At 39.2% G+C, this 24,074-nt stretch overlaps 2 protein-coding genes across 3 annotated transcripts in view; one reads left to right on the plus strand and one right to left on the minus strand.

Annotated features, from left to right (window-relative positions):
* The window catches only part of LOC114493998 (T-cell surface glycoprotein CD1a-like), a 338,703-nt gene extending 325,330 nt beyond the window's left edge, over nucleotides 1–13,373 (plus strand). The window contains 5 exon segments of the mRNA XM_036023047.1: nucleotides 11,719–11,801; nucleotides 11,803–11,998; nucleotides 12,214–12,492; nucleotides 12,825–12,918; nucleotides 13,092–13,373. Coding sequence (XP_035878940.1) covers nucleotides 11,719–11,801; nucleotides 11,803–11,998; nucleotides 12,214–12,492; nucleotides 12,825–12,918; nucleotides 13,092–13,167 — 728 coding nt within the window. The 3' untranslated portion in view covers nucleotides 13,168–13,373.
* The window catches only part of FAM117B (family with sequence similarity 117 member B), a 110,939-nt gene that overhangs the window by 41,374 nt on the left and 45,491 nt on the right, over nucleotides 1–24,074 (minus strand). The window lies entirely within an intron of this gene.

Genomic DNA, 24,074 nt, shown 5'->3' on the forward strand with positions numbered 1-24,074 from the left:
CCTAAAGTAACCACATAGGGTGGTCTGAAATTAAAACTTTTTAACTAAGAGCAGGTTTTGGCAGGTAGTCATGCTCTAGGCTACAATCTTTTCTGTCAAAGTCAATCTTCACCTTAATGGAGCCAATCTATTGTCTTTTCACATCTACTATAACATAACTTTGAAATGTCACAGTAATATCCTCCCCTCCTCCTTCTAGCACAAGCACCACAAATCCCGTCTTTGTTACTATTATCATGTTCATTGTTGACTGTTAACTATTCTGTACCCACCTCTGTAAAAGAAGTATGTGTTTCTCATTTTACTTTTTCTAATCCCAGAAGTATCCCCACTTTGCTTTCTCCTGCCTCCCTATCTGTCACCAGTGGAATTCATGTAACCCACTTCTGTCTTCTCTTTTGATTGTATGAAATCAGTTACAAAGTTGCCATTTTCCCAGAGCATTTTCTCAATCTGTTGAAGTTTTGCTTCCCAGCAACTGTCATCAGTTTGGCTCATATAAACTCAAAAAAGTCTCTAAAAATTTGTACATTTATGTTGACGGAAGCGAAATCTCAAATGCTCCAAAGAATGTGTTTTGGAGTTCTTTCTATAATAAATTTCAGATTAAGGAGGAAATTTAGGAAGATTACATGTAAGTGAGACAGGACAGTCCCACATAACAAGATTATATGCTCCCTTGAGGGTGGTTACACTCTATAGAGGTCTGGAAAAGACTACTTCTGCCATTTCAAAGCTGTGTTAACCTGAACAAGAACAATGGACAGGGCTCACCTAAGGCACAGATAAGCCTTTTACACACCTGGAGCATGACTGCCTGCCTAGTTAGAAATTTATGATCACATCGCCCTGTGAGGTTACTTTCTGTTGCTAAACTTGTTAAGTTTATTACGCAGGCTTTATTTTGTTCACAGTTAAAATGAGGTATATGAGGCAACTTGCAGGTAAAAATGAGGTAAAGTACACAGGGGCTTCAAAAGATCACTGCAGGATAATGAGATGTTCAGTTTAAGGAAAGTTATTTCTGGTGATAGCTTATTATGGGCAAGACCCCTATTTTAAATTCTTTGAAGTAAAGGTAAATGTTTCTATAAGCCTCCAGGGTCTTAATTGCCTTCCACTCACAATAATTCAAATGCTAAAGTCACACATTTTGGGGAGTCCTATTCTGAACCCCTATAATGACAACACAGCGATTTAGCTTGTTAGCACCAACAGAAAAATCTTTTTTGTATTCATGCAATTATCCCATTCTTTTCTCATAAAATTCCCTTGTCCTCACCCTGTAAACAGGACACTATTTAGGTTTCTGCTTGAATCTGTGCTTACCTGAATTGCAATTCTGTGATTTCAAATAAACCCTTACTCCCTCTCAATTTGGCTTTTTAGGGTTAAGATAATCGTACCTTTTTCCCAAGTATTTCCTTTCTTAAATAAGTCTTTGATACTTCCTGTTTACTTGTACAAAGAAACGAAATAATAGCCAAAGACCATTCATCTACAAGTTACAAAAAATATATAAAATTTTAAGAGCATCCTAACCATTATAAACAGTGGGAAAGAGGAGAATCAGCATGCCCAGCAAAGACCAGCTTATGATGAGACAGCATGGACAATAAAGCAGAGCCAATTAAGAAGGAAATCTTGGATAAACAACTCCAGAATACTCTTGATTTTATTTTCCACAAATTATCACTGTTTTATTTAAACCCGAGGGGGTCGAAAACCCTTTTCTTCAATATTGTTACATAAATCAGGTGGTGGATTCAAGGTCATGACTAGATGCACATTTGTACCTGACTAATGAAATAGTAAACCATAATATTTAAGCTGTCAGTTTGGTTATAACACATGGTTCATAATAGTGTGTGATATTTGATAGTAAACTATCTGAGAGATACTGCAAACTCTGAAGTTAGTGTTGGTATAGTTTCCCTGTCACACCCCCGGCTCCGGCTAACAGAAACTATGAGGTCAGTGTTGTGTGTTTTTCATTTAGTATTGAAAATGACTGTAAAACTATTTCAATTAAATAATCCAAGCGATGCTCAAGAACTTCAGCAAATGCTACTCGAGTGTGATAATGAGAATGTTGAGTCCAATTTGAAAATGAAACTGCTTTAGAAGATGAAGATTATGTGGAAGTTTGTTTAAAAGATTCAGATACTGAGGAAGGTATGTCTATTGAAGGAAATGAAGATGAATTAGATGTGAATGAAGAGTATTTTCTTAGATAGGATAAAGAATCAAAACGGACTTTTGATGGAGGCATAGGTGGACACACTGTGCCTCCTTGCACAAGCAAAATTAAGGACAACAAAAATTTATAAACAAAACAACCAGTAAAGACAGAAAATTAACTGTACGGAAATAATGACAACCATTCAGCTAGACAGGTAAGAGGAGTGGAGTCGGCAGCTGGCAGACCCGGGCTCACAGGGTGGAGGTGGTGGCTACCAGACCTTGGTGGCAGACCCCAGGTGTGGGCACAGGGAGGCAACCAGCAGGCCCAGTGAGGCACGTAAGACAGCTAGCTGTCCAAAGTCACACATTCGCATGCAGACAAACTAGGTGAAAACAGGCAGCAAGACAGACCACACAACCCAGGGTCCTAGCACCAGGAAATAAAGCCTAAAAGCACTGATTGAAAACACTTGTGGAGGTTTAGATGCTGGGAGAGACTCCCAGCCTCACAGGAGAGTTCACTGGAGAGACCCACAGGGTCCTAGAATGTACACAAGCCCACCCACCTGGGCACCAGCACCAGAAGGGCCCAATTTGCTTGTGGGAAGTGGAACAGAAGACTGAAATCCGACAGAGAGGAGCAAGCGCCAATGTTCTCTCTCTGACCCCACCCCCACATACAGCATCACAACTCAGTGACTGGGTTGCTCCACCCTGCTGAACACCTAAGGCTCTGCCCTTCATTATGTAACAGGCACGACCAGACCACCCCCCCCCAACCCACAAAAAATGGCTCAAATGGAAGAACAAATCAGAGCCAATACTTTTAAGTGACCAAGAGATAGCCAACCCATCAGATACACAGTTCAAAGCACAGGTCATCAGGATGCTCACAAAATTGGCTTCACAGTAATGGTGATGGGAGGGGTGTGCAGGATAGGGAGGAATAAAAGGGAGAAAAAAATGGCACAACTGTAATAGCATAATCAATAAAATATATTTTTAAAAAAGAATCAAAATGGAGGAAAAAAATGAGTAAGACACATTAGAAAACAGCCACAGAATATTTTGTATCAACTTCTATTACTTTGGCCAAACGCAAAAAATGTCAAGACAGATCTTGAAATTTGAACTGCTTTGTCACAAATGACATTTTATTTAACCTTATTTTTTGTAACCAAAATAGAAATTTGTATCTCTTTCATATGATGTAAGAGTTCAGGGGGGAAAAAAGCCTTCAAAGATGCCTAGGAGGACTTCATCAACCACCGGATGTGACTTTCTTTCTGTTTAGTTCATTTAAAATATATTTTATTGATTATGCTATTAGTTTCCCATTTTTTCTCCCTTTTATTCCCCCCTGCCCTGCACACCCCTCCCACTGCCATTACTCCCCCTTAGTTCATGTCCAAGGGTCATACATATAAGTTCTTTGGCTTCTCCATTTTCTATACTATTCTTAACCTCCCTTATCTATTTTGTGCCATTTATGCTTCTTATTTGCTGTACCTTTTCCATCCACTCTGCCACCTTCTCCCCACTGGTAACCCTCCATTTAATCTCAATTTCTATGATTCTGTTCCTATTCTAGTTGTTTGCTTAGTTTGTTTTTGTTTTTTCTTATTTTAGGTTCAGTTGTTGATAGTTATGAGGTTGTTCTCATTTTACTGCCAATAGTTTTGATCATATTCTTTTTCTTACATAAGTCCCTTTAACATTTAATATAATAAGGGCTTGGTGATAATGAACTGCTTCACCTTGACCTTAGCTAGGAAGCACTTTATCTGCCCTTCCATTCTAAAGGGAAGCTTTGCTGGACAGAGCAACCTTGGATGTAGGTCCATACCTTTCATGACTTGGAATCCTTCTTTCCAGCCCCTTACTCCTGCAAAATTTCTTTTGAGAAATCAGCTGATAGTCTAATGGGAACTCCTTTGTAGGTAGCTGTCTCCTCTCCTCTTGCTGCTTTTAAGATTCTCTCCTTACCTTTAATCTGGGATAACGTAATGATGATGTGCTTTGGTGTGTTCCTCCTTGGGTCCAACTTCTTTGGGACTCTCTTTGAGCTTCCTGGACTTCCTAGAAATCTATTTCCTTGGCCAGATTGGGGAAGTTCTCCTTTATTATTTGTTCAAATAAGTTTTCCACTTGTTGCTCTTCCTCTTCTCCTTTTGGTACCCCTATAATTTGGATGTTGGAACGTTTCAAGATGTCCAGGAGGTTCCTAATCCTCTTCTAATTTTTTTGAATTCTTATTTCTTTATTCTTTTCTGTGTGTTTGTTTCTTTCTTCCTTCTGGTGCAAACCGTTGATTTGAGTCCCAGTTTCCTTCAATTCACTGCTGCCCCCCTCTATATTATTCTTTATTTCACTTGGCATGGCCTTCACTCTTTCCTCTATATTGCGACCACACTAAACCATTTCTGTGAGCATCCTGAATACCAGTGTTTTGAACTGTGCATGTGATAAGTTGGCTATCTCTTCATTGCTTAGTTCTATTTTTGGAACTTTAAGCTGTTCTTTCATTTGGGAACATTTTTGTGTCTCCACATTCCTGTTATGTTGTAAGGGTTGGAACCTTAAGTATTCGCCAGGGTGGGGAAACCCACTTGGCTGGGTTTTGTCACTATATATGGGGGAGGAACAGAGAGGGAACAATGCTGTTTGCTCATCTCTTGGCTGGATTTCAGTCATTTTCCCCACAACTCACAAGCAAATTGGGCCCTTCTGGTGCTGATTCCTGGGTGACTGGGTTTGTGTACATTCTAGGATTCTGTGGGCCTCTCCAATGAACTCTCCAGTGAGGCTGGGAGTTTCTCCGACTGCCGCAATGCCCACCATTTTTTCTTTTGTCAGAAGTTTTGAAACTGTTTTTCAGCATTGGAACCCTGGGTTGCTAGGGTTTCACTCCCCAGTTGTTCCTCTTTCATTCCCCAGTTGTTCCTCCCAGTTCATCCCTGCACAAATTTCAGACCACCTGGTTCACCAGCCACCACCTAGCCTGCCAGGTCCTCCAGCTGTCTGCCTTGCCACATGTCCTCTCCACCCCAGATGCCCACCCCCACCCCTCCTACAAGTCTGAATGAATGTTTCCTCTTTAACTCCTTGGTTGTTGGACTTCCATACAGTTCGATTTTATGGCAGTTCTAGTTATTTTTTTGTTTTGTACTTGCTGTCTTTCTTTTGGTTGTGTGAGGAGGCAGTGTATATACCTAAGCCTCCATCTTGGCCAGAAGTCATTATCTAATCGTACTATACACCAATAAATCCATCAATTCTATCTTGGTTTTCAGGAGAAAGGGATGCTAAATGAATAGACAAAACCAAATCAAAAGCATTTCTAGGCCTGTTATATCTACCTAGTTTACATTGCAGCCATTGGCTAGATTGCAGGATTTGTGGCCCACAGATGGTAGTGGCACTGTGTGTTTTAGATATGATATCTTTATGGAGATTTAGACATATTCATAATTGTATCAGGTCTCATGACAAACTTAATGGCTTAGAATGCCTGAAAGTGGATAAATTAGTTGCTATGAGAGACATTTTCTCAGCACTTATAGAAAATTGTAGATTATGTTATTACTCTATGGGACAGAATATTAACAGATGAAATATTACCTAAATTTAGATGCAAATGTGGGTTTAGACACCCAAGCCCAGGAAATATAGTATAAAACTTTTTGCTATGATCTTCTCAAAAGTATTTTGCAAAGGAAATCTTAAAATATATACCAGTGAGCAGCCCAAAAGTCCTTACTTGATTAGTAATTAACCAGCAAATGGAATCCAGAGAGTTGCAGAATGCATTTACTCATGAGGATTTAATATTACAGCAGATAACTGATAAACCAATATAAATCTTATCTCTGACCTGAAAAACAAGCGATTTTCATATGTAGGTACTGTTTGTAAGAATAAACCCCAACTACCCCCTGAATTTTTGTCTTCTAAAAACAGGCTCCAAAAATCGAACTTACCTGCTTTTGGTGCAGACTGCACACTTGTATCTCATATATCCAAAAGGGGAAAAACACAATTTTAATTTCAAGTATGCATTTTAATGATGCCATAAATTTAGATTCACAAAAGCTAACAAAATAGAATATTACAACCAGCCCTGGCTGGTGTGGTTCAGTAGATTGAGTGCCGGACAGTAAACCAAAAGGTCACCAGTTCCATTCCCAGTCAGGGCACATGTCTGGACTGTGGGCCAGATACCTAGTACAGGGCATGTGAGAGCCAACCACACATTGATGTTCCTCTCCCTCTCTTTATCCCTCCCTTCCTGCTTCTAAAAATAAACTTAAGAACAGAAAACATTTTTTAAAAACAGTATTACAACCAAACTAAGTCAGTAGTTGACACTGTGGACCAAATGATAGGTACATATAATGTGGCCAAGAACACCGGAAGATGCCCTATAGTTATGGTCCACACAATTTTGAATATTGTAGAAAGAAATGCTCAGAGTATTAAGATGTGATGTGAAAATAAGGCACAAAATATTTATTAGAAATCTTGTAACAGTCAGTGTCAGAACAAATAAAAAGTGTTAGGGAAACTCTAGAGCTGTGCATAAGCCTTTACACCTTTAAACTTCATCCATTTCAAACATAAATTGAAGGAAATTATACCAATAACATAGATATAGCTCCCTTAACAAGCAGGAAAAAAAAAAGATGTGTTAGGTGCTATGCATGCAAAATGAGCCCCTTATCAAAATATTTTTGCTAGTGTTGTGAAAAGTATTTATGACTTGAGCACAACACTATTTTTTGTCACAAATGTCAGAAACATTTTGCAAAGCCAACTATTGAAGATTCTGATTAATGTTAACACTTTTGGTTGTTTTTTAAGCAATGTCAATGTTTCTGTTATTTAAAAGAAAAACTTTTATTCCTTATGTTTTTATATTTCTTTGCTTAATAATTTCTAGATTGTAAGTGAAAATTGAAAAAGACATTTTTATGTAAATATAATAAATGCAAATTTGCAGGGGTTTTTTTTTTCACATTTTGGCACATACTAGTAATGAATGTATCTCTTGGATACATTCAGCCTACACTGTAATTTTTTTTAATGTAACCTCCACAGGTTTAAAATATAAGTAATAGATTTATAGCATAAGCCTTTGTGTAAACTTTATGCATATTACTATATTTTATTCCTAAACAAAACTGTTTAATATTCCCGTATCACCAAGTAAAGCACAAATAATGACTTTTGATGCCTTAAAAAAAAGTATGTTAAAATCTGAATGATTAAAAAATAACTGGATTCCTGAACCAAATTACTCATTCAAAATTACTCATTGAGCACCTGTATCAGGCATTCGGTGAGATGTTGGGGATCCAGTACAACAGTGGTAGACAGACCTAAAACCCTGAGCATACCACTCCAGTCCAGAGTCTGAGCAGGCAACACTTACGAGTTGCCACTTTAAAAAATACTGTTTCAAGAAGGTTTGTTTCTGTCTAGAATCTATATTTACAGTAAAACCCAGCACACCAAGATTTATAGTTCTTGGTTTTGTGTTTTCTTCTTAAGTAGAATAAAAGCTCCTTGAACAAAGTGAGTGCATTGTAGACAACTCTACATTCATGAGTGTTGCAAGATGAGTGTATCCAGGCAGGCACTAAGTGACTCTCAGGTAAATGAATATACATTAATGTAAGTCAAATAGAGATGTTTCTTAGTGTGTTTCACAGTTCCTGTGGTCTCTGTGATGGTTACTGGTTCTTCCCTAAGAATAATGGAGTAGTAGTTTACACTGTTGCACAGGCAGTCACAGAAGATTCTCAAAATCAGTAAAGCAATCAATGAGATGTCAGAGATATCTGACAATGAGATGGGGTGTCTCGGAGACAAAAGAAGAGAATATTTGGAGAATATTTAAATTTGGCAAAAGAAGGACAGAGTAACAGAAAAGAGCAGGGGCATAAGAACATCAGATGGGAATTGTAAAGACATTGAGTTTTATGCATTTATTGTATGAATGGGAAGACTTTTCAACACCATGTAATACTTATTCCACAAAGGCTGAATTAGAGAAAGACGAACAGAATGAAGGCTGGTACAGAAGGGAAGAGGCTGAAAGCCCAAGAAGAGAGTCGGAACTCAAGCAGAAATGAGAAGCTGAATTGGTGACCAGGGTTTAGGGAAGGAAAATGTTGGGGTTTTGTGTGTGTGTTTTTTTTTAACTGGGGCAGGGGTGCTGGCACTGGTTTGTCTGTTGGTAGAAGAAGGAAGTCAGACGGAAGTACTGTAGGGTAGGATTCTTTAAAACAGAAATCAAAGACAAACTTTTCTCAGAGAAAGAGGTAACATCTGTGCAGTAATGCTGTTTTTGCAAATTTCATTGCTAGCAGTTCTTCTCGGAGGTGGTGACAATGAAGATGGTACGAACTCTGGCAACTGTGTAGCTGGGTGCAAAAGGGTGTGTGTGTGTGTGTGTGTGTGTGTGTGTGTGTGTTCCTCTGTGTGGTGTCCTCAGAACACACCTGGAGAGTAAGCATGTGAGCATAGTTCCATTCTGAGTATCCCTCCAACATCACTTTAGGACCCTGGGCTTTCTGAAGGTTGTACAAGTTGGGGGAAAAGTAGGTTTACAGTTGTGAGCATATGAAACAAAGTTTATTCTTATGTTATTGTTTATTAATTATTGTATTGTTTTCCTACAAACTGTAAGTCTACTTTTATTGTTATTTAAAAAAATATTTTATTGATTATGCTATTACAGCTGCCCCATTACCCCCATCCCCTTCCACCCTGTACACCCTCGCCAACCCACTTTTCCACCATCTAGTTCATGTCCATGTGTCATAAGTTCTTTAGCTTCTTCTACATTTCCCATACAATTCTTGCCCTCCCCCTGTCTGTTTTCTACCAACCATCTACAGTACTTATTCTCTGTACCTTTTACCCCTCTCTCCTCCTCCCACTCCTCTGTTGCTAACCCTCTATGTGTTCTCCATTTCTGCAGTTCTGTTCCTGTTCTAGTTGTTTGCTTAGTTTGCTTTTGCTTTCGGTGTGGTTGTTAATAATTGTGAGTTTGCTGTCTTTTTACTATACATATATTTTATCTTCTTTTTCTTAGATAAATCCCTTTCACATTTCATATAATAAGTACTTGGTGATGATGAACACCTTCAACTTGACCTTATCTGAGAAGCAGTTTCTCTGCCCTTCCATTCTAAGTGAAAGCTTTGCTGGATAGAGTAATCTGGGATATAGGTCCTTGCCTTTCATGACTTGGAATACTTTTTTCCAGCCCCTTCTTGCCTGCAAGGTCTCTTTTGAGAAATCAGCTGACAGTCTGATGGGAACTCCTTTGTAGGTGACTGTCCCCTATCTATTCCTGCTTCTAGGATTCTCTCCCTCATTTTTACCTTGGCTAATGTAATTATGATTTGCCTTGGTGTGTTCCTCCTTCGATCCAACTTCTTTGGGACTCCCTTTGAGTTTCCTGAACTTCCTAGAAATCTATTTCCTTGGCCAGATTGGGGAAGTTCTCCTTTATTATTTGTTCAAATAAGTTTTCCACTTGTTGCTCTTCCTCTTCTCCTTCTGGTACCCTCTAATTCAGATGTTGGAATGTTTCAAGATGTCCAGGAGGTTCCTAATCCCCTCCTAATTTTTTTGAATTCTTATTTCTTCATTCTTTTCTGTGTGTTTGTTTCTTTCTTCCTTCTGGTCCACTCCACTGATGTGAGACTCAGTTTTCTTTCCATCACTATTGGTTCCCTGTGCATTTTTCTTTATTTCACTTAGTGTAGCCTTCATTTTTTCATCTAATTTGGACCAAAATCAACCAATTCTGTCAGCATCCTGATCACCAGTGCTTTGAACTGTGTATCTGATAGAGGCTAGCTATCTCTTGGTCACTTAAAAGTATTGATTGGGTCTGGGGCTTTGATTTGTTCTTCCATTTGAACCTTTTCTTTTGGGTTGGTCTCACCTGTTTTGTGAGGGGTGGAGCCTTAGGTGTCCACCAGGGCAGGGCAAGACAGTAGCCGGGTTGTGGCACTGTATGTGAGGACAGGGTCCGAGAGGGAACAATGGTACTTGCACTGCTGACAATTTCAGTCCCTTCTGCCACTTCCCCCAAGCAAACTTGACATTTCTGGTGCTGATTCCCATGTGGGTGGGCTTGTGCACACCGTGGGTCTTTCCAACGACCTCTTCTGTAAGGCTAGGAGACTCTCCCTGTGCCTCAACCCCTACAGGTGTTTTCAATCAGTGCCCCAAGGCTCTATTTCCAGGCACTGGGATAGTGGATTGTGCGCAGTGCCTTGCTTCACAATTGCCACCTCGCTTGGTCTGCCAGCTGCCACCCCTCAGCTGGGCTTTGCCAGCCGAGGCTGGTGCACCCAGGGCCTGCTTGCTGGGGTATTATGCCCCCAGTCCCAATGCTCTTTGTGCTGCTCGACCTGTCTCTGCCCAGCTTCCTGATTCCTCCCCTCCTACCTGTCTGGATAAATGCCTATTTTAACTCCTTGGTTGTCCAACTTCCTTACAGTTCAATATTCTGTCAGTCCTGGTTGTTATTCTGTTTCTAAATTGTTGTCATCCCTATCTTGACTGTGCAAGGAGGCACAGTGTGTCTACCTATGCCTCCATCTTGGCCAGATGTCCTGTAAGTCAACTTTTGCCCCAGCCCTTATATAAAGCATGGGGCTCTGGGCAGATGAATGCTGAAGTAACTATGGCTTCCCTTATCTCCAGATTCTGAGACTCCCCTTTCTGGCATCTCTTTCTTCATTCTCTTTCCTTCCCAATGCATTTTTTCCCTCCTTCTGTCCCCCACCCCCTCCATAGCCTTCCAGAACCAAATCTTCAGAGCGACTGGTACTTTATCCGTATACAACCGCTCCTGGAGCCAAAGTTGGGGCTCTGGTTGGTTCGGTGAGTTGCAGACTCATAGCTGGAAGAGCAATTCTGGTGGTATTATTTCCCTGCGGCCTTGGTCCAACGGCAACTTCAGCAACAAGGAGATGACAGAAATGGAAGAGTTATTACAAAGGGCCCACAATGACTTGCTGCATTTACTTCATAATCATGCTGGTAAATGGATGCTTGAATGTAAGTTCAATTCCCAAAATGAGTTGGTGAAATGTTGGGTGGGGTATGTGTGTCTCAGTAAGTTTTTTATTCCAATTATTTTCCTGCATTCAATCTCCTTAGCAATCTCTATCTGCACATTCATTGTAACCTAATTCATTTCATTCAGCTTAGTCATTATAAGCACAACTCTCTCACACTAAGTTCTTCCTTATTCTCTTGCTCTCACCATTTATGCCATTCTTTTAACAATTTACTCCCTTCCATTTCCAAAGGAAAAAAAAGTCACTGACTTTTTTTTACCTTCAAGTACCACCAATTATGTTTTTTCTGAACATCTGAAGAAATGAAACTGTTCCATTACCTCAAATCCCCCAAGCTTCTCTTTCCTATTTCCTTTTATTTTTGCTTCCACTTATTTCATCTTTTTAAACTCCTTCTTTCCTCTAATTTATAATCCCTCTTCTCTAGATCCCTTTGAGGTACAATGTATAGTAGGCTGTGAGCTGCACTCGGGGGAAAGTCAAGCTAGCCTTCTGGGAATTTGCTTATCAAGGATCAGGGCTCCTGAGCTTCCAGAACAACACATGGGTGCCATCTCCAGAGGGTGGAACTAGAGCTCAGCAGGTGTGCAGACTATTCAATCAGTACACTTTCACCAACCAAGTAATACTCAGGAACCTCCGTGACACCTGCCCACGCTATCTCTTAAGTGCCCTTGATGCAGGGAAGGCAGATCTCCAGAGACAAGGTCAGTTCCATATCCTTCCTTCAAAAATTTTCTATTCTAGTATTATACCTTCCTACCTTCCCTTCAGATTTAAAATAAGGAGTCAAGAGGGAGAAAGATAATGTGTGATGAATTCCAAGGGTGGGACAGATGTATCTTTCTAAACTGATGTGAAGACATGAACCTCCAAATCTGTGTTAGAGTGCTTATCTGAATATCTTTCCTGTCTTCTGCAGTAAAACCAGAGGCCTGGCTATCAACTCACCCCAATCCTGGTCCTGACCATCTGTTGCTGGTTTGTCATGTCTCTGGCTTCTACCCAAAGCCAATTTCGGTTATGTGGATGCAAGGTGAACAGGCACAACAGGGCTCTCAACTAAGTGATATCCTGCCCAATGCTGATGGGACATGGTATCTTCGGGTCTTCTTGGATGTGGAAGCCACCGAGACATCTGGCCTGTCTTGCCAGGTAACACACAGCAGTCTAGAAGACCAGGACATCATACTCTACTTGGGTAAGAAAACACTGGGGTCCACACTGGGAAGAGGAGTAGATGGTCCACAAGCAGAGCAAAAGAGATAGATAAAAAATTTGGAATTTATGGACTCCAATCCCAAAAGAATGAAAATAATTCAATAAATGAAAGAGTTGAAAATAAGAGAACTGCAGATGTAGGAAGATGTTGAGGGTTAGATGAAAGATTCATCTCTGAAGAGGATGAGAGAAGAAACAGGAAGGAAGGAGATTAGTGAGATAAACATTCAGATTTAAAAAAGCAGATGACGGAAATGTAGTAAACAAGGGGTGGACTTGAAATGACACCCTTGTGTGCACCCAAACCCACAGACCGTCCTAACTCCAAGGGCTGGATCATCTTGGCAGTGATGCTACCCCTGCTGCTGCTTCTGACAGGTCTTGCATGTTGGCTTAAAAAGTGCTGGTGAGTTTTCTGCATCTATCTTTACTTTTCTTTTATCCCCTCCTTACCTGCTGTCCTGTATTTGTTTTCCTCTCTCTCCCCTTAATTCTTCTTTCCTCAATCCCTTTGCTTTTACTCTTCAGTTCTCATCTCCACCTCATGCACAGTAATGTTCATCTCTGTTCTTTTTATAGGACACACTGTGAATCTCCTCCCACTCTTCTTCCTTTGGAGAGATTCCAGCGGTCCAGGGACTCAACACATACTTAAAACTCAGCATGGTGATGATGTCCTTTCAACCCTGTTTTGTATAGCTTTTGTTGTGGTTTACCTATGTTTATTTAATGGTCTGTTATTAATGTACACTAGTTGTCATTTTGCAGGATTTGCTTTCTGACCTGGTTCTGAGATTTTAAACTTCATATTTTACCTCCGGATAAAATCAGATCCTAGTAACCTCTCTATATTAGAAAATTAATGAAATTCAGGCTCATTCAAGATGTCACTACTTTTGGGGGACGTTCCTGAGAGCAAAGTATATCTCCTTAAAGTTTGTATCATTTATAAAGTATATTAACTGTATGGAGTATGCTTTCAATAAAAGCCTGTGTTAAGTTTACAGCAAATACATAGTCTTTTCTTATTCTTTATCTTCCTGATGTGTTGTAGTTGAGACATTTTATGCTTTTTGTTAAGTCTTCACACTTTACTAGTTCCTCAGTACTTCCCTGAATCCCTGAGGAGAAACACAATTTGGCCTCTAACCATTTTACAACTGTAGAAACCTATTTGTGTGCAATTATTGTTCCAAGTATTTTAAACAAAAAGAGAAAGACAGGATACAGTCCTCACTATTTAGTGTGGCTCAGGGACAAACAGCAGAGTTACCACCTTGGAGCTTGTTAGAAATCTAGATTCTTCGACCTCACCTCAGACTTACTGAATCATAATTGCACTTTAGCAAAATCAGCAAGGGACTCATTAGGTACATTCACATTTGAGAAGCACTGACAAAGGTACAGTCTGAGAGACAGCAGTGCAAGTGTGTCACAGAAGCAAAAAGAAGATGGTCAAGAAAACAGAAAAGTGTTGACAGTCAGGACTGGTCAAGGGAGACCAAAGCAAGGAGTGTACACACAGTATGTTCTTACTAGTTATGGCCGTTGTGTGGAAGACACAGTGAACACTAAGTTACTACATGCTGATCCATTGCTCCTCAGGAAAATACAGAGTTCCTGTGAATCTCTGGTCAGATCATTTTTGTCAACTAATAGAAACAGCTCTGTTTTACGTACCTGTTTAAAGACACCTTCTTTAATATATATATATATACATATATATATATATATATATAACTTCAAATGATTTATTATATATAGTATTTTAAAAAACATTTTATTTACCTAATTTAGGGTGGGGGAAGACAGGGAGAGAAACATTGTTGTGAGAGAAACATCAATCAGTTGTCTCTTGTATGAGTTCCATCCAGGACCGAACCTGCAACCCAGGTATATGTGTCCTGACAGGGAATTGAATTGGCAAATTTTAGCTGTGTAGGATGACGCGCAACCAACTGAACTGCACTGGCCAGAGCTTTATGTAGTATTTTTTAAATAATAAAACACCAGCCAAGAGTGTTTAACATTTTCCTGGCCATGGGTAATGCAATTACAAGTATTTTTGACTTTTAGCCACACAGCTGTGCTATTATGCTTAAATAAACAAAAATGGTCATTATATAGTGAATTCACAAATCTAGCTCCTTTCTCCATCTATTCCTAGCTGCATTAGAGCATTATAAATGTGATTTTAGCACATTATGAGCAGCTCCACATATAGATGAGCACATTCCTCTTCTTTTTTTTCTGGATTTAATGCATTACTTATTTATTAACACTGAATTCATGGCCATCAACACTATAACTCATGCCTGAACAAAGCTTATCTATACATGTGTTTTTTCATGTAAAGCAAACTACAGTGTATTTGTGCTTAGAAACACCAGAGAGGTCCTATATGTAATAGGCCTATATGTTATAGCCTTGGCAACATGATAGGCTAAAGGGTAGACTGATAACCTATAATTTAAGCCAAATCATCACATAGATTCCACTTATCCTAACTCAGAGTGATGGTTCATGGCTAGGCATGTGCTCTAACGTGGTACAGTTTATATGAAGCCCAATTCTTGTGATGGATTATAGGAAAAATAGATGCTCCTTCTTGTCCTGGATGTTATGGTGTGAGGTATAAAGCTTGAAACAATTAAAGCTACTTTTTCAACACCAGAGAAGCAAGCTGAGGATAAATTTATACATGCAATGCAGAGAAATTATATACTTGAAATCTGTTAAGAGGGTAGAACTTAAGTGTTCTCAACATGGAAAAAGAATAAAACAAGTAACTATGTGAGGTAATGTACATGCTAATTAACTTAATTGTCATGATCATTTCACAGCACACACAAAAATCAAAACATTGAGTTGTAGACTTTAAACATATAAAATTTTCATTTGTCAATTATACCTCAATAAAGCTGAAAACAACAACAAATAAAAGTTTTTTTTAAAGGCAGAGACAACAGACCCACAGAAGAGTCCAAGTTAAATTCTAGTTAGTGTCTGAGTGGCCAAACTTCTTGGTCAGCCCAAAATTCCCTTTATCGTTTTAGCCCAACAAGTGGGATTTTTTCTTTTCTTTGTGACAGAAACCTCATGAACCTCAGGGGACATGAACCTCAGGGGACTCAGCTAATTGTTACTCTTATAACATTTCTCTTTACTTCTCCCTTCCCTTTCCTTTATTTTTTAAAATTGACTTCTTACCCTTTGTTTTTTCTATCATGTCTTCATTCTCTTAAACTCTTGCACTGTCTTGCTTTTTATCTATGACATCTGGAACAATCCCTTTCCTAAACGCTTTCTCACTTTCTCCTATTTCTAACAAACCACTGATAAGGAATCAAAGTGCTGGTTCTGCTGCTGGGTAAATGAGTAACTCTGGAAATAGTCTGATTTTCCTTGTTTTGATTAAATGGAGACAAAAATACATACTTTTAGTGTTCTCAGAGAGATGAAAAAACAATCCAGCACCAGCATATAATAAGTCATAAAATGCTGCCACAATAACAGTTAAAAATAGTAAAAATGCAAGGCATTTAGCACAGTTTCTCGTAAAATAGCAAGTTTGTTTCTTTTGTTCATTCATTCATCCATCCATTCATCCATTCCTTACATACTCAGCTTTTACTATTTGTACCATTAATATATTCACTGAAAGTTGTTCTAAATATATGAGAAGTAGCTCTGTCTCCAGGTATTTAAAATACAACAAATAATGTCTTCTTCTAAGCTTGTTCTTTTTTTGATATTTAATCACAGTCAAATGTCAGAAACCTTTTCAGGCCTTTCTTGCCCAGCTTTTCTGGTTACCAAGTTATTCTCTATAAAAATTACTTTTGCTCCCATTGATGGGCTTTATCGACCTCCACATAGGACAAATATAGAGCTTTCCTATCTCCTAATGCACATTCTTGGTTTCCTAAACAAACACTGTTTCAGCCACAGGCTCAAATTTAGGGGATAGTAATTTCCATTACTGAGATTCTCTTCAAGAAAGGATAATGTAAACCTCCTGGGGTTTCTCAATTGAAAGGCACTGGCTGTGTTGTCAGAATTAATAGGCAGACCAGGGTAGTAGGTAAATGAATTATTACAAAGCCACTCCATTTGTGAAAATTTGTAAGGTACTGGGCATCATGCCCCACCCCATCTGTGTCCCATCTCCTGATTATTTGATAGAAAAATAATTTGATGGATTGAGCGTGGGGCTGCGAACCAAAGCATCACAGGGTCGATTCCCCGTCAGGACACATGCCTGGGTTGCAGGCCACGGCCCCCAGCAACCACACACTGATGTTTCTCTCTCTCTCTTTCTCGCTCCCTTCCCTCTCTAAAAATAAATAAATAAAAAATCTTAAAAAGAATTAGCTCACCAAAAAAAAAAAAAATTTGAACAAGTGTAAAAATGAATATTTTAAAAAGTAAAACCGTGTTAAATAGTAAAAGTGTGTAAGTTAATATATGATGATTTTTTAATGTATTAATTATATTTTAATTTTGTTCTTAACCTTTTAATGGCATGTTAAAAGATTTTTTTGAAGGAAATTCAGACAATATGACCAGATGGCTATGTCAGCTTTGTAAATAAGAGGTTTAACAGGTCATTGCATCATCATATTTATAAATATTTATGTTAATGCCTTATAATCATTTAATTGAATTCTTTAATTATTTTCATTGTTTCTGATGATCTTTTAAACAAATCCTTTTCTTATTCACAGATAAGAGGAAGTTTAACTCATCAAATCCACAGTCAGTAAGCTGCAAGTTTATAAAAAATTTCTCATTTCTAGAAATAAAGATTAAAAGAGACCTTGTGACTTTTGTTAGTATGCACAATTTCAGTAAAAAACAATGGGAAGGAGATTTCTTCTTACAATAGACCTGGCCACATCCACGCACAAACTATGGTTCATCAGAGGCAAGAGCAAAAGATATGAAGAAATTTTAGCAGAATTAAAGGAAAAATTAATTCATATCATAGGTCATAAAAATTAGTATTGACAACTCTCACTTTGAAATTCATTTTCTGTGTGACTTTAATTTGGGGTTAGGAACACGTATTGGTGAATGTGAAAATTGGTGTGGCCTATAAACTTCAGAAATGGTTTACTTATGCTTTGTTCAATTTTCTGTGGTGATCTGTACATGCATCCTCAGTATCTGAAGGGGGCTGCAGACACAGACTATGAAAAAATGCATATCTGCACTCACACATTTCTGCTTTCTGCTATTGTTTAATTTTAAATAATCTGAGATTTTAAAACAATGGTCACTAAAGATTAGTTTTTGCAATCTTACTACCATGCATTGTTTTTACATAGGTGAGCACAAATTAGGGGGTCATAAATAATTCTAAAGTGATACATATGGGGATTTTACAGCTTTAAAAGCATTTATTTGTAAGTAAGAGATTAAAAACATATGAGCTAAGATTTTAATCAAAGAAGCTAGAAAAAAGAACAAAATTAATTTTAAAAATCAGATGGTAGAATATTAATTTCAAAACACTAAAAGTTAAAATAAAAAGCAAAGCAAAAATTGATAAATGTGGGTCAAGGTGGTGGGGTAGCTGTATTCACTTCCTCCCATGACCACATCAAAATTAAAACTAAATTACAGACCAGCCGTCACTGAGTACTGCCTCAATTCTAGTTGAACAGAAGTTCTATAACTAAAAATATACAGAAGAAACCACATCAAGACTGGTAAGAGAGGCAAAGATGCAGAATGGGCTGGTCTCCCACCCACGTGTGGCAGTTAAAAATCAGAAGGGATAGCCTGGTTGCAGAAGTCCTTCCTGAGGAGCAAGGGGGCCCAGCCCCACATCAGGTCCTCCAGCCCAGGGTTTCAGTGCCAGGAAGAGAAGTTTCCATAACTTCTGGCTGTGAAAACCAGCAGAGGTTGTGGCTGAGTGAGATGGAGGGTTTCTGGAGTCCTAAGCACCTCTCTTAAAGGGTCTGCACAAACTTACCTGCTGACAGACTCACTCACTTTGTGCTCCTGAGCTAGGGTGGCAGCTAGAAAGACACCAGGGTTATACGAGAATGTACTAAATTGTGTCTTTACATCATGTGCTAAAGGTGCAGCTTTCTCTTAGAAATGCTGGCAGAAGCCACTGTTCATTTGCTGAGCAGTCCCCCTGCAGATGCAGGTAGGCACCGTATCTGAGTTTCCTGGCTAACACCATTCACTCTACCCTGGTGATTCCCTAAGACCCCACCCTACCCAACTTGTGAGTAGAACCAAGACCCTAACAGTGGCTTTACCATACAAATGGCCTGTCTTGCCTCATGCAACAGACTTTCCCAAAATCTCTCAAATGTTCACAAACCCCAAACATGCAGAATTTGGCCTCAATGGGCCCTATACCCCTTGTGAAGTGGGCCCAGACTTGGCACTAGTGGCAGCCAACGTACACAGCTTGGCCTCTCTCAGGCACCACCATGCCCAGCACAAAGGACAACCACCTACAAATCACTTTATAGGTCATACCAGTGGCCCCAAGCAAGGCACAGGTGGTGGCTGTCCCTGGCCTGCACCTCCCAAGAGGCCCAAGAATCAACACATCCAGTGTCCAGCTTCACGCCACACCAGAGCACCACTTCCCCAAACGACACACTCAAAAAGCAGACAGGGCAGGCTCTAGAGTCCCATTAAAGTGAATCACGTTCCACAGGGTAATAGTCCTTTGCACAATACCTCCTCCACAATAGTCATGGCATCCTCAAAACCAATCAGCCTGAAGGTCAATTCCCTCCCACTGATATGCCAACAGCAAACAAGGCTCGACTACAATAGGAGGGCACATATAATCCACACAGGAACACATCTTGAGTACCTGGCTCAGGTGAACAGAAAGAATGTGCCACTTAGCCCCCACAGACACATGCTACATAAGGCCACCCTACCAAAACTGGGAGATATATAAGTCCTACCTAATATATAGAAACAAACAGAGAAGCAGCCAAAATGAGAAAACAACAACAAAAAAAATATCTGTCCCAAATGAAAGATGAGAACACCAAAAAAGCAACTAAACAAAATGGAGACAAGCAATCTACCAGATGCAGAGTTCAAAACACCAGTAATAAGGATGCTCAATGATCTCAGTGATAACTTTAATTTAATAAAGAAGTAACTAAAAACTTCATCCCCCAGGACCATGGGGTCTCAACCCCATTCAGGGATCCCCAACCCAGAGTAACAGAGACAAGAACAGTAGCCCACAATAGCATCTGGTGATGAAAATCCATGGGGATTCAGTCTGCCTGGGATTCAAATGAGTCTGCTATGGAGCCAGACGCCACCTTCCCAGGAAAGAACAACGTACTGTTACAGCCTGGGGAGTGCTGCCTGGTCCCTGACTGCTGGCAAGGCCTCTCTGCTGTGGTGGGGTTCTTAGGAGGGGTCTGTTGGCTATACCCATCAGTGACATTTTGGGCCTTCTTAATCTGGGGAGGCTCTTGGCAGAGTCTCAGTGACTAAGCTCTGTGGCTTTGGAAAAAAGGATCAATCTCTCCCACCTCAAGTGCACACCTATCACCCCCTGACCCCACCTGCTGGATCACTTGGATAGCCTTGTCCTGCTGAGTTCAGCTGCGCAGAGGAATCAGGGTAATGTCCAGAGCTGGGAATTTTGGAACATATCTCCTGAGGAAGCTTTTGTCCAGGAATCAAACAAGTGAGTGCTGGGTTGTGTGGCTACATCACAAGAGGGGCACTCCTATCTTCCCTGAGAGCTCAGCCCAAGCTATCCAGGGAAGAAGACATGCTCACCCCTCAATGTACAGGCCTGTGGGCAACACCCTTAAGGGGAGTCTGTTTGTATCTGCCCTTCCAAGTCCCAGACACCCCACCCTACTGAGCTCATTTCCACCAGGGGAAGGGACTGTTCCTCACAGCTGAGATATTCAAAGTGTGAGTCCCTTGGAGGCTTTTTTCTGGGACCAGGACAAAGTGTTCAGCCCATTAATACAGGCTGGGTCAGCATTTTCCCCAGCGGGAGACTATTTTGATCTGTCCTCCAGAGCTCAGTGGCTTTGCCCAGCTAAGCTGGTTCTGCAGAGGGGAAAGCTACCTACACCCAACCTAAACCCGCAGCACACCCCTTCTGGGCGAACTAGAGTTGGAGACTCTGGCAGAGACTGAGTGGTGGCTATGGAGTAGAAGCTACTTTCCTCTCATGAGCGCCTGAGTGCATTACCCCCAAGTACGGGACCCATTATGCCCACCTTTTCGACCCCAAATACCCAGCCCTACTATGGAAGGGTCTGTGAGTTGCAAGCAACCTGGAAAAACGTCAAGCATAAAAACAACCACATCACAGGGATACCAGAAGAAGAGAGTGAGCAAGAGATAAAGAAGCTGTTTGAAGAAATAAGGGCTGAAATTTTCCGTAACAGGATGAAGAAAAATGTCACACAGGTTCAGGAAGCACAGAGTCACAACCAAGATGAATCCAAAGAGGTCCACACCAAGACACATCATAATTAAAATGTCAAAGATTAAAGACAAAGAGAGAGCTTTAAAACAGCAAGAGAAAAGCAATTAGTTACCTACAAAGGAGCTTCCCATAAGGCTGTCAGCTGATTTCTCAACAGAAACACTTCATGAAATATTCAAAGTAATGAAAAGAAAGAACCTGCAACTGAGACCTATCCAACAAGGCTATCATTCAATATTTAAGGCAAAATAAAGAGATTCTCTACAAAAAAGCTGAAGGAGCCCATTACCACCAAACCAGCATTGTAAGAAATGTTTAAAGGGCCTGCTTTAAGAAGAAGAAAGAAAAAAATAAATCAAGAGAGAGGAACAGAAGTATAAAGAATAAAATGGCAATAAATAAGTATCTACCAATAAAACCTTACTGTAATAGATTAAATGCTCTAATCAAAAGAAATTAGGTAGCTGAATGGATAATAAAACATGACCCATATATATGCTGTTTGCAAGAGACCCACCACAGAACAAAAGATACACACAGACTGAGAGTGAAGGGATGGAAAGTATTCCATGCAAATAGAAACAAAAAACAAAACAAAAAAAGAAACTACATTAGCAATAATTATATTACACAAAATAGACTTCAAAACAAAGGCCATAACAAGAGTCAAAAAGGGTCACTACATAATACTAAAGGGATCAATCTAACAAGATGATATAAATCTTAAAAACATACATGCACTCAACATCAGAGCACCTAAATATATAAAGAAAATCTTGGTAGACATTAAGAAAAAGAACAACAGCAATACGGTCACACTAGGGGATTTTACACTCCACTGTCATCAATGGAGATATCTTCTAGACAAAAAAATCAACAAGGAAACAGAGACTTAAACAACACAGTGAATGGAATATAGTTAACTGATATGTACAGAACATTTCACCCCAAAGCAGCAGAATATATATTCTTCTCAAAGACAGACTACATTATTAGGATACAAAAGAAGTTTTAACAATTTTGAAAAAATTCAAATTGTATCAAGCATTTCTCTCACCACATGGCATGAAACTAGAAATCAACTACAATTAAAAAACTCAAAATCATTCAAACACATGTAGGTTAAATAGCATGTTACTAAATAATGAATGGGTTAACAATGTGATCAAAGAACAAATCAAAAATCCTGAAAAAAATAAGGATGAACAAATAATAACCCCAAATCTGTGGAACACAGAGAGAGCAGCACTGAGAGGTAATTTCACAGCTTTACAAGCCTATCTCAAGAAGCAAAGAAAATCTCAAATACATAACCTAACCCTACTTCCAAAAGAACTAGAAAAAGAAAAACAAAACCCAGAGTAAGTTAGTAGTAGGAAGGAAATAATAAAGATCAGAGCAAAAATGACAGAGACAAAAAAATACAAAAGATCAATGAAAATAAGAACTGCTTCTTTAAAAACACAAAACAAGATGGAGAAATCTTTAACCACACTCATCAAGAAAAAAAAGAGGGCCCAAATACATAAAATCAGAAATGGAAGTAACAATTGACATCACAGAAATACAAAGGACTGTAAGAAAATACTCTATACAAACTATATGCCAACAAATTGGACAACGTGGACAAATGGATAAAATCCTGGAAACATACAATTTTCCAAAACTAAATCAGGAAAACAGAAAATCTGAACAGACAAATTACAACTAAAAAAATTGTAAAGGTAACCAAAAAAACTCCCAGCAAACAAAAGTCCTGGACTGTATGACTACACAGGTGGATTTTACCAAATATTCAAAGAACTAACACCTATCCTTCTCAAACTATTCCAAAAAATTTAAGAGGAGGAAAGACCTACAAGCTCTTTTTACAAGGCCAACATTATCCTGATTGCAAAACCAGATAAAGACACTACAAAAGAAGAAAACTATAAGCCAGTATCCTTGATAACCACAGATACTAACATCCTCAACAAAATATGACCAACTGGATCCAGCAATACATTAAAAGATCACACACCATGATCGAGTGGGATTTATTCTGGGGATGCAAGTTTGGAACAATAGTAACAGTTCAATAAATGTGATATATCACATAAACAAACTGAAGGATAAAAATTAAATGGCCATATCAATATTGGCAGAAAAAGCAGTTGATAACATGCAGCACCCATTTATGGTAAAAACTCTCAGCAAAGTAAAAACAGAGAAATCATATGCCAACATAAAAAAGTCATGTATGACAAACCCACCAGCAACATCATGCTCAATGAATGGATAAAAACTAAAAGTGTTTCCCTTAAGATGAGGAACAAGACAGAAATGTTCACCTTTACCACTCTGATTCAACATAGTATTGGAAGTTTTAATACCAGCCACAGCAATCAGACAAAAAGAAGAAATAAAAGGCACTCAAATTGAAAACGAGGAAGTAAAATTGTCATTATTTGCAGATGACATATTGTATAAAGAAAATCTTAAAGACTCCACTATAACACTACCAGATCTAATAAATGAATTTGGCAAAGTTTAGGATGCAAAATGAATATTAAGAAATCGGTGGCATTTTTATACACCAACAATGAACTATTAGAAAGAGAAGTTAAGAAAACAATCCTGCCCTGGTTAGTTGGTTGGAGCACCATCAAATAGGCAAAAGGTCACAGGTTTGATTTCCTTTCAGGGAATATACACAGACTGCAGGTTCAATCCCCAATTGGGGAGCGTACAAGGAAGCCGATCAACGTTTCTCTCTCCTATTGATGTTACTCTCTTGCTCTTTCTGTCTCTCTCCCTCCCTATCTAAAAACAATGGGGAAAAAAAAGATCCTAGGATGAAGATAAAAGAAAGAAAACAATTCCATTTATTATTGCAATGAAAAAACATGGTACCTAGGAATGATTTTTTAAACTTTTTTATTTGTTGATGAGAAAGAGAGAGAGAAACATCGATTTGTTGTTCCACTTATTTGTGCATTCATTGGTAGATTCTTGTCTGTGCCCTGACTGGGGATAGAGCCTGCAAACTTGGTGTTATCAGGACATTGCTCTTACCAAATGAGCTAGAGCCAGGCCTGCTAGAAATAAATTTAACCAAGGAGGTGAAAAGA

This window comes from Phyllostomus discolor, chromosome 4 (assembly GCF_004126475.2).
Source record: "Phyllostomus discolor isolate MPI-MPIP mPhyDis1 chromosome 4, mPhyDis1.pri.v3, whole genome shotgun sequence".
Classification (NCBI taxonomy): Eukaryota; Metazoa; Chordata; class Mammalia; order Chiroptera; family Phyllostomidae; genus Phyllostomus; species Phyllostomus discolor.